Below are 12,056 nucleotides of genomic sequence, written 5' to 3' on the forward strand. Positions count from 1 at the left end.
GAAGCTCTACACCATAAGGACTGGTGGCAAACTGATTGAATGGACGTACAGACCTTTCCTGCAACATTGAGACCACTCCAGGTCTTCTTGTCATACTACCTGGGTGATTGATGTGGCCAAGCCTCTGCAAGATACGGGCTGGTCTAAAATACTGGACTTTCCCCTCAAAGTATCCCACGGCTGTCACTTTAAATACATTATAGAGCTTCCTTGGGAATACATGCCCATTTCTTGCCATTGGCTTTGTGGTTTGTAACTCACATTTTGTTGCTTCCAATTTGCTGGCTTTATTTGTTTTAGGCTATGCACCCTGAGTTTGTCCCTTCCCTTGCCCAAACCTTATTTACAGTATCCTTCTGAGTGCTCCCTTTCTGTAAACAGGCCTGTAAATTGTGTTCTTACCTCATCACATTTGTTGTGCATTCAAAGAATAAGGTCAAATGTCAGGCTCTGTCTTCGGTGGAAGTTTAGCATTTACTTTTCTTTGATTTTAAAGTGAGAGGATTTATGTGACAATCGCTGGATACTGGGGTTAGGAAAGAGTTTTTTTCTATTGCATGACAACATTTAAATAAACTTCACAACATGTCAGAATTAGGAGTACAAATGAAGCACACTTTTGTTCTGAACTGTGCTGGAAACAAATACCTTTGTATGATTAAAATAAATCATTGCACTAGGTGATGCAATTTCCACACATCATCGTCTATGCACTGTATAGTTTCTTTTGAAAAACTGTATGTCTGTGCAAAGTAATGGGCATTTCAATCAAAAATGTGTTGTCTGTAATGGCAGTGTGTTACAACACCATGCATACTTCACTCTGCTCTGCACCACTCAACACCACTGCACCCTACTCACTCTATGCTACATCACTCCATGCCACTGCACTGTGGGACACTGCACTTTTCTCCACTCTGAACCACTCCACTCTATGCCACTGCACTCTATGCTACTTCACACTACGCCTCTCTACTCTACTCTGTACCACTCTACTCTGCCAATGCACCTTACGCCTCTACACAACTGCGTTCTGCGCGTCTTCACGCTTTACGACTCCAGTATAGCCAACACCAATCTAGTCTGCACAACTCCGCTCTATGCCACTCTGCAACACTGCACTGTACGCCACTGCACTCTATGCTAATACACCCTATGCTAGTGCACTTTACTCTGTAACACTCAACTCTATGCCCTTACACTCTACATCAATACACTGTATTTCACTCTAATCTACTCTATGCCACAGCACTCTATACCACTTTACTCTATGCTATCACACTCTATGCCACTCTATGCATATCCACTCTACCCTGCACCTCTCCACTCTACGCCACTTCACTGTCCTGTGAAACAATCTACTTTACACCACTGCACTCTGCGCCACTGCATTATATGCTGCTGCACTGTACCCTACACCTCTCCACTCTATGCCACTGAACTCTACTCCAAAACAATCTATTCTATGCCGCTGCGCTCTGCCACTCTGCCCCTCTGCGCTCTAAACCACTGCACTCTTCTTTAGTGAAATGCGCTCTACACCACTCTACTCAGTACTACCTCATTCTGCACCAATACACTCTATTCCACTGCACTCTATACCACTCTACTCTGCATAACACCACTCTACGTCACTGCACTTTACAGCACTATAGTCTGCTCTGCACTGCACCACGCTACACTGCTCCACTCTGCCCCACTCTACGCCACTGCTCTCTATTCCACTCGAGTCTGCTCTGCACTGTGTGCCACTGCACCACTCTACACTACTGCACTCTCTGCCACTCTGTTGTATGCCCCTCTACTCCACTGCACTCTGTGCCGCTCTACTCTGCCCCATGCCACTCTATTCCACTGCACTCTAAACAACTGCACTGTAGGTCACTGCCCTTTACTCCGCACCACTGTACTCTACACCACTGCTCTCTGTACCACTTTATACCACTGCACCGACACTCTACTCTACAACATTGCACTCTCTGCCAGTGTACTCTACACCACTCTACTCTGTACTACTGTATTCTACGCCACTGTACTTTATGCCACTGCACTTTACAGCACTATATTCTACTATGCACCACTCTACACCGCTGCAGTCTATTCCACGTGAGTCTACTCTGCACTCTATGCCACTGCACCACCCTGAACTACTGCACTCTACTGTATGCCTCTCTACTCCACTGTACTATATGCCACTCTGCTCTGCCCCATGCCACTCCATACCACTGCACTCTACGCCAGCACTCTAAACTGCACCATACGCCACTTCCCTCTACTCTGCACCACTGTACTCTATGCCACTGCTCTCTGTGCCACTCTACACTACTGCACCGACACTCTACTCTGCAATATTGCACTCTCCGCCACTGTACTCTACACCACTGTACTCTGTACTACTGCATTCTATGCCACTGCACTCTCACTCCACTCTACTTCACTGCACTCTACACTACTCCACTCTGCCCCACTCTATGCCACTGCACTCTCTTCCACTCTATTGTATGCCAGTCTATGCCTCTCTACTCTGCGCCACTCCATGCAACTGCACTCTAAACCACAGGCACTCTATGCCAATGCACGCTGAACAACTACACTGTACCCCACTGCACTCTACTCTACACCACTGTGCTCAACGCCACTGCTCCTATGCCACTCTACTCCACTATGCCCCTAACTTTTAGCCATGCTGAACAGCAGCCACTCTGGTGTATAACATGGCTAAAACACATTGGCAAATCTAATAACTTTTGCATAGATGAGACCTATTGGGTTTACCGATGTTTACTACTATGAGGTACCGAGGTCCCTGAAAGAACTGTGAATGTGTAAGTCCTTTTTTTAAACATGCATTACACACATCAAAATATAGGCTGCTACAAAATGTGCAAATACATTTTGGTTAAATAAAAAAGTCCTTCTAAAATACAGATTTGAATAATATACAGTTTATATCTAGTACTAACATTTTTATAACAGTCTAATAAAACCACACACTCCACAGCTCAGCTTGAAACACTCTCAAAGTACCTCTCCAAAAGAAAATGTCTTTGTCATCAGAAAGCTTCAAGTGTTGCCTTTTGTTTAAAGTCAATGCATGTTTCCAAGCCCTTTTACATTTGCAGATTTACCATTTGTGCACATTTGCATTTCTTTAGAGAAGGAGACACCCTGGCAAGAATTAATTACATTTTGTCCTTTAGGTGAAAGGCTAAAATTACCGACAAATGCTGCCTGTTAAGCCTTTCATCACGGACAAGAGACGACAGGGTGAAATTATAGGCAGTCCGTGGAAAATTACAGACGCGTGGTCACCCAACCTGAGTGACAGACACACTGTATACTCAACTAGTCTTTAGCAGTCGACATGCGCAACTCCTGAAGGTGGCAAAACTGCACCTCTGCATCCAGCAGTTTCTGGGATCACCACCATAGAGCGGCAACGGATCTAAGCTTAGACCTTGAGGGCTCTTCCTCGAAGTTGACCCCGTCTAGATGAGTGTGACAGCAAGCTACCTGATAAAATGAAGGTCTGAATAAGGGTTAGGCAGCTCAGACCGCCAAACACAGGGGCACATGGGTCTATTGGTTAAGAGCACTTCTGTGGGAGAAAGCTGTTCCTTTTTTTGTGCTTTTATCACCCATTTCTACGCACTTATCAGGCCATCCTTTCCTACTAAATTTAGAGATTCCGTCTTCCTGGTACTTTCTCGTGATTTTTATTTCTCTAATTTTCTTTCATTTTATTTATTGCCTTCAGCTGTCCATGCTTTTACACACAAAGGCCGAATCGTAAATAACATGAGATGAGTATCCCTTTTACAACCATATTAGACCATAAGAGTATTGGGAGAGGTTTTACTGCAGAAATGGTGAAAAAAAGAAAATAGTCTTCCTATGACTCTTGTAGATACGTTGTACATGAACAGTGTGTGCAGTCTTTTAAAGAACTCCCCAATCAACTGGAATTATAGTGCTGCAGTATCAAAAACATATCTGATTTATACTGCATGTCTTTCTATAGCGTGTCATAATAACAGACAATTAGATTTAAACCCCGAGCTGAAACGACTGATAGGAAATTACACGATATTGCAAATGAAACACAGTTAGGACACCCACACACAGCATGTAACCTTCACACCTGGACCCACCTTTTCCCAGGTGGACAGTGAACAGATCACACAGACCCTTCTCTACACAGTTTTACACAAGCCATTCTCCTATCATATACCTCAGGCACCCTTTTACCTACAGGTGATTGACCCGTATGATAGTGTATGGAATCCCATTGACATTTTGTATATCCTTAGACTTCATGTTGATTCTACTGTAGTTATAACTCATAGCACTGCTGTCTACTACTAGTACGAAGAATTGCCTTATCGTCCACTGATTGTACCTTTGCAGAGATATGTACTTCAGACTGTGCACAAGCATAATTGTATGATAAACGAGCATTATTGTACTGTTGATATAAAGTAAACAAAATAAGGAACTGCATTGTGAACACAATACACACAGAAGGTGGGTGCTAGCCAATAAAAAAAACATGACTTGCCTCACTCAACACCTTCTACTTTCATTAAACTTAGTAAAGTGATACGTATGTTCTGCATGTGTTGTGCTTTAAAATTAAAGTAGGAGAATATTTTGTCTACCTACAGCTACTGCATTTGTTACAGCTATGTGATTTGATTTTAATTATTGTCATTGGCTTCAATGTAAATATGTACATAAATGAAAAAATAAATAGCTCATTTTCTGTCCTTACTAATCCTTTCCATCTTTTTTTTCAGCTAGCAGAGACATAAAAGATATCTTTGCCAAAGCCAGAAATGGAAAATACAGGGTTTTAAAAATAAACATAGAAAATGGTTAGTCATTTTTATTTGAAATTTACAAACAAAATTATTTTGTAATTCCAGCACATTAATATTAAATAATATCCTGTTATATTTATTAACGTGTTTATTAATGTGTTTATACTTTATTCTTGTACTCCTATGTTTTGAAAAAGTTTTAAAAAAAAAGTCGTCTACAAAATAATAGTTACAAAGTTGAGCTAGCAGGTTCATTGACTACTGTTCAAGGCAAAGGTATAAAAAACATATCCATCTAAATTAAATTTGTCCCCTACGCCTGAGGCTAATAACGGTTGCAGCACATTATTCATGCTCAGGACGCTTTTTGTTATCTGTGTATACTTTGCCAACGCTGATGCTTCATCACAATTAGATAGAAAATATTGCATTGCTATTCACAAGAGCGAGGGTCAGCAGGCAGAGGAAGATTAACGATATTTGTGTTGCCAAATTTGATGCTCCAGAGTGCATAGGGATGTTAGCTTGGCACAGTAATAATACTTCTGCACATTGAGGCTTACTAAAAAAAAAAAAAAAAAAAAAGTTTTGCTTTACTATAAGCAATCCATATTCAATTGTAGTTGTCCATTATTCTCCTTGAACATATAAAAATACGCCAGCAGCTCCATTTGTACTTGTGAAATAGAGATTGCCCACACCCCAGGGGACACAAAATCTCTCGGTTGTGTATAATCTTACCAGATGCTAAGATTATGCACAACACCCTTTATTGCCCCACTCACTCACAGCAGCAACACAAAGAAAGAATTTGGAACATTCTAAGAACCATTAAAGTCACAGAATGAGGTCGCACCTTCTTTTTTAGGGTCGAGCCTGTGTTGCTCGCGCACGCGTATCGCAGCGAGACGCTTTAGGGTTTAGAAAAGGGCTCGGAGCCCTGTCGACGTCACGTCAGTGTTTTTCATTTGTTCGTGGGCTTGCCTAATAAAATCTGCTTGCTTTCATTAGTCGAAGGCATGCGTATGTCATGCCTTTTCTGGTGGCTAGCCCTCCTCGAGCGCATCGACCAAGTACAGAAAACATGTGAGGCTCGCTGTTTTCTGTCCGGCTCGTGGACTACTTTTTCTCTAATTTACTAGCGCGATTTCGCTTGGCAGAAGTCGAGCGCTTTACATAGTTAATTCCACTTTTTCGGGTTACGTACATAAATGCACTTTTGCCGATAGGTGAAAAGTCGGGTTAGGAGTTTACAACGCTATCAGCTCTAACATGAGCAAACGCGAGACCCGTTGCATTGCAAATGCTTGTTAAAAAAGTGCTGCAAACCGAGATAAACAAGAATGTTAGGCTCAAGTGACTAATCCCCATTGTCCAAACTTCAAAAGTAGACCTTGTCTTTCTCCGATTATAATGGATTTGAATTCATTCATCTGATATCTGATCTGATATCATCTCCCACCGTAAAAAACAACAATCCTGGTTACATGTATCTGTAAAAAACAAATCAAATGGAGATCAGCAAGAAGAAAGTCCAGGGTGGGATAACCTGTCTTTAAATTAGATTAGTTTAGATTGTCTACCCACTAGGCTGCACAAAACATCCATTTTATTGTAAGGCACGAAGGCTAACATATTGCAGGTTGAAAGTCTTAAAATCACACTGTCAAAAGCTGTGAAATGCCACATGCTGAACAATGACTCACGTACCCAATCAACCGAGCAAAGAATATCCTGCAACCCTCTCCCCAAGCAGAAAATATTGGAGGCCGAAGCACCGCACACTGGATGCACCTGAAAACAATTCACATTGACTCCAGTGCCTTTCATAATCTTTCTCCCACCTAGCTAATGTAGACATTGTAACTGGCCAATGTGGATGCCTAAATGAAATTGTAACACACCTGCTCATCTCAAACTCTCTGTGCACTTCTCATACTCTCTTAAACATTGACAAAACGTCTATTTTATCTTAATATTGTGGATAAAAAAACAGATTTTGCATACATTTTAGTCCTTCTGTCCCAGAAATACACAGCCTCGTGCAGGTAAACCCTGTTCTAAATAACCATTGCCCTCACATCAGACTGAACATACCAACAGTCAGCTTGAAAGGCAACATCTGTGGAGTTAAAGAAGCATTATCTTCCCAACTCTCCACCGGGGTGTAGCTCTGGTGAGGTAGGGGTGTTTGGAGTCTTACACCCCCCTAAAATTTTTATTCTTTACTAAATAGTTGAGTACAAGTGCTTTCAGTCGGGTAATGTGAAGTGCTTGTCTAATTTCTCCTGGAATTTGTACATGCCCACGATGACAAAACACACTCCCTTTCTCTTGTCGATGTTTTGAAGGCCTTCAAAATGTTGAAAAATGTTGATTTTTTTTTTTAGAAATATTGCATGTTAAGTACCCCCGATCTGCCATCCCCTCTTTCCACTGCCCCTTAAGCACCCCCTCATGTCCTGCTTCTCATATAATGGGTTTTTACAAGATGCCCGAGCGTGATTTTTGGGAAATCTGAAGCTCACCCTCCAGTCATACTGTATAAGCTATGCCCTTGACTCTGCAGCAAAAGCAACACAACATTCACATATCATACATTGCAACAAGTGATTTTAATACCGTACCCTCTGCATTAGTCTCCTCACTAAAACATCCTGACCTGAAACATCAACAACCAAAACGTGCGTCGCAGCCACGGCTGGCCTACATATCAATTTGCTGTTCTATAAAATAAACCTTTCTCAAAAAGCTCCATCAAGAAATTAATCACATGAACTATATCAGCTCAAATAGATCAAAATCCCATTGCACACACCAACATATCAATTTGCTTTTGTGGTACTTCAAGCCCAAGACTACAAAATCAATCTAAAGGTTTCTGACAAAAAGCCTGTAATTTCCCATAGTCTTCAGAAATTCTCCATGCCATCAGAACTAAATGACTTTGCTATATCAACTCATGCGTTTTCACCGGACGGCATGCAAACAATGCAGGAAATTCCAGAAATAACAATGGACAAGCCACCGACATTTCCATCATAGCCAGAAACCGTGCCCTCCACAGAAGAGTGACACTTACCTACTGTTTTCTGACAGTGACCAACTTGGACCTGCAACCTCACCATCGTAAATAGAAATAACACACATGACTCAAATCTCCTTGGTCTTATAAAAACACATCTTCTACGGATCCAGCGTCCAGCTGAAAAACGTGGGCAACTATATGGTTACAAGTAGATGAATCTGAAGGTTTCCAACCTCCTCTGATTTTTCTGAAATACTTCCAAACTCCAACTGCTCAAATTGTAATCTGGCAAAACCAATCAACCACATTTGTCAAACAAGGAATGTGTTCAGCCACAACTGTAACACCTCTCCTCAAACAATACTCCCTATATTCCTTTGCTACATTTGCCAAATCTTTCCACTACCATCGTCCCATCTTGTACACATACCTAACTGATGATACTTTGGCCATTCTCAACATACTACAGCACTACATCCTGTTGTCCATTAAACCATGCCGAGCAGAGAAACCTGCCAATACCTCTAAATAGTTAATGTGTATTCTAACTTCCAAAGCCATCCATTGACCTCTTGTGGACTCCTGTCCACATCTTGCTTCCCCAGCTTCCAAGCTTGCATCTAACGATAAATAACTATTTTCAGTTCCTCTCTGAAAATAGCGTTGCCTTACTAGGCTTGAATATTTGTTAACCACTGATACAGCTCCTGACTTGGATTCTGAGACAGCCTGATCTTTTATGAATATCTCATCCTTTTCTTCAGATGAGCAGTCTTCAATCTATGAAGAGTCTGGTAATGCATGGGCCCACTGAAAAATATCTAAATGGTGGAAAACAATAAACCAATAATTCTCACCAAAATTCTCAATGAAACCCTTTTCACACTCAGAATCCTGCAAATCTATCTCTTTATTTTCTTTAATTTCTCACCCAACAACTTCAACTTTGCCAATTCTGTACGCACCAGCAATCCTAGAAAATGAGGCCCTCATTTCGACTTCAGCGGTATGCTGACAGCTTTATAAGAGTTTTCTGCTGGGACAGAGGGCAAAACCAGCGTTTCCACCCGCTGGCCCAGCGGAAAACTCAACACAACATTGACGCAGACTCGTAAAGCGCATTTCACTGCCTGTAATTCGGGCAGTGAAATACTTGACGGCGCTGTCCATGGGGCCCCCTGCACTGCCCATGCCAAGTGCATGGGCAGTGCAAGGGCCCCCATGGGGCTCGACCCCCCTTTCCGACAGGCGGCAACCTTGAGACTGCTGCACTCATAGTGAGGGCCTGAGTCTCCTAAATCTGGACCAAACAGGACTTGCCCGTATTGACAACAAAGCATATACTTTCACATAGGTCCATTACTTTCCTTATCTGTTGTATCAAAACGTGCCTGCTATGAACCATAATCAGAATGCTGTCCAAGGTTATAATCAACCTTACAGATCTCACGTGCAATCAAACAACTACTGGATGAAGAACCTCATAAAACACCAAGTGGACGATAAAAGCCTGAATCAGGAGCATATGAACCTCCACAACTTTTGTCCCTATCAAAATTGCAGGAACTTCTGGTGTGATTCCTGAATTGAAACAATCCGGTAGGAATCCTTCAGACCTAGCTTTGTTAACCAACAGTCTCTGAAAAGCTGATCCACTTTCTTCTTGAAATGATGACACAGAACCCAATTGTTCACCTCTCAAAGATTTATCAATGGTTGCATCTCTTTGTCCTTATTTACCAAAAAGATAATGCTTATGAAACCCTCCTAATTCCCTTGGTATCTCCCTCCCTCCTGACTGATCATTAAACTCTACCCTGAACCATTTGACAGTCTCCAGCAACCAAGGGTCCTGTTTTATCTTTTGCCATTTGCCATAAAAATGGGTTAGTGTGCTACCCCGCTTTAAGGCTTGTATATGAGAGTCTAGATCCATTGACAAAAAAGACCCTGAACCAACCTCTTGCTCTTCCAGCCCTAGCAAAAATTGTGTTCCCAAATACTCTGTTTCTGTAACTAAAAGCTCCCACAAAGTTTGCCATTTTCTAAATAAAATCTTTCCCAAGAAATAAACCTTGCACAGAAGTTCCTCTTCCTTTAGTTGCTAACTCACCTGTAGAGCAATCTTGAGTAGAAAGCTTTTCCTCCTTTCCATTGAAATTGCTGTGGTTGCATTCCCAGGCAAACATACTACCATCTGCATCCATTGGTGACACACCTCTCCATTCACATTCTTATCATTTAAATAAGCCTCATCTGCAAAATCAAAAGGTTTGGTTAATGGACTTATTATGCCCAATAGCCTGTCCTGGAAAGACCTCGGGCCCTTAGAAGGGTCTGTTCCTCCATTGCCAGTACCAACACCAGCTCAGCCCACCAGTAACACTAATTTAGACTGGCTGCTAATATCTGCTCCCTGCATTATCCACCAGTGCCTTCTCCTTTTACTGCTCAACAGCTCCTCCACTTTGAATGATTGTGAGTTTCTCTTACTGAGGCCAAGTTCTTTGTGTATTGTTAGCAGTACTGCTCACCTGTGCCTGCTCCTCACTGTACCAACGAGTGACCAGCTTCCCCCTGCCTACCAGTACTTTCTTACCACTGTCAACTAGTGCCAAATTGTCACACTTATTCTGATGTTAACATTTTATGCTATCCTCCAGTGTTTGGTTCATTATTCTGCACACTAGTGCTTGATTCATACATTGCCCGTCAGTATGTTGGCTAGTCAAACAGTTGACCAATGTTCGCTTTAAATACTGCCTGTCACTGCCAGATTCTTGCCCTGACGGCTGCTGTTAGTTCCTCACACTATCATTTTTGGTTCTTCCTTCTGCCTGTCCTCAGCTGGTGCTGGTATTGCCTTCTCTGTGTTTGTTCTGGTTCAGTGCTCTTCTTGCAGGTGCTGCTTCCTCCTGCTGCGTGTCACAACTGGTTCCCCCAGCTGCCTACCTGCACCGACTCCTCCCACTGACTATCATTGGTGGCTTCTCAAATTGCATGTAGGTCCTGGCTCCTCACACTGTGCACCAGTGTGTGTTGTTTACACTGGCTACTTGTGAGAAAGTGGATTATTAGTTGGGGTGGATGGTAGTCCCCCAGGAGTAATAATGGCACAATTCTTGTTAGGTCAGTAAAAGTTTCAGTAATTTAAAGCTGAGCTCAACCCCTGGTATCTATGGCGCACAGCAGACAGATTTAACTAAAGAAAATGAGTAAAGCATGTGTATTTACCAAAACAGTTGGGAGTCAAAAACACAACTCAATCAAAATCTTACTCCAGTTTATGAAAATAGAGAATATTTTGGTTAAGAAATAACACCAAAATGACAAAAATACAATAAACCAGGGATCTGAATTTTTAAAGTTTTTAGCAAAAATAGCACCAAAAAGTGCAGAGCATCAACCACGGGCAACTGGTTGCACTAGACCAGGGTAATAGTAAGGTTTATGGCTGATCGCAAGGAAGAGTGGATCAGATTGGTCCCGGTCAAAATGTTACCTTCAGGCCTAGACATTTTCAAGACTATAGAGTCCTCAGTGGGACAAGGCCACTGGCTGCATCTGAAGACTGGCTCATCCATTATGGGTTGGCAAAAGACAAGATCTTAGCTAAACCATTGATGAAGGCGGGAAAAGCTCTGAATGTTAAAGGCCTGGCCTTTGCACCTAGGAAGTCATTGAATTCGATCTGATGCTGTTCAGAGTCCGGTCCAGTGAAGCTTTCTACTTGCAGACATACTCTTTTCTGGAAGTTGGATTTCCTCAGCAGGGCAAGGCTGCAGGCTGAAGCTGAAGAAGGTGCGAAATCTGTGGATGCCAGTTGGCGTTGAGTTGATTGGATTTGCTGTTGTGGAGAAGAATGTAGCAGGAGCTGTGGCGAAGTCAAGCCCATTGATGATGCACCTGGTCCTACAGTGGCTCTCTAAGAAAAACAGTAGCAAAAAGTTCCTAAGTCCCAGGGTTCTAGGTTCAGACAGAAATAATACACTCTCACACCAGTTAAGAGTTCATGGACCTTAGGAAGAGCACTTGGGAGTTAGGACTCACTCCAACAGAATCCACCAGAAGTGTCCAGGCATGTCCAGTGGGAAATTGTCAGGTGGGCTGTTCCAGAGAAGTGGATTTCTTGCAGCATTTGTGTCTCTGTAGCTTAACATGAGGTCTGGCAACTGACCCTTACCGTTCACGTCTGTGTCCTGGGTACA

The 12,056-nt window shown here is 42.4% G+C and overlaps 1 protein-coding gene across 1 annotated transcript in view; it reads left to right on the forward strand.

The window, feature by feature from the left end:
* The window catches only part of TWF1 (twinfilin actin binding protein 1), a 173,444-nt gene that overhangs the window by 33,718 nt on the left and 127,670 nt on the right, over positions 1 to 12,056 (forward strand). Inside the window, exon 2 of the mRNA XM_069228826.1 lies at positions 4,797 to 4,874. Within this exon, the coding sequence (XP_069084927.1) occupies positions 4,797 to 4,874 (78 nt within the window). The remainder of the gene's footprint in view (positions 1 to 4,796; positions 4,875 to 12,056) is intronic.

Source organism: Pleurodeles waltl, chromosome 4_1, assembly GCF_031143425.1.
Source record: "Pleurodeles waltl isolate 20211129_DDA chromosome 4_1, aPleWal1.hap1.20221129, whole genome shotgun sequence".
In the NCBI taxonomy this organism is placed as follows: Eukaryota; Metazoa; Chordata; class Amphibia; order Caudata; family Salamandridae; genus Pleurodeles; species Pleurodeles waltl.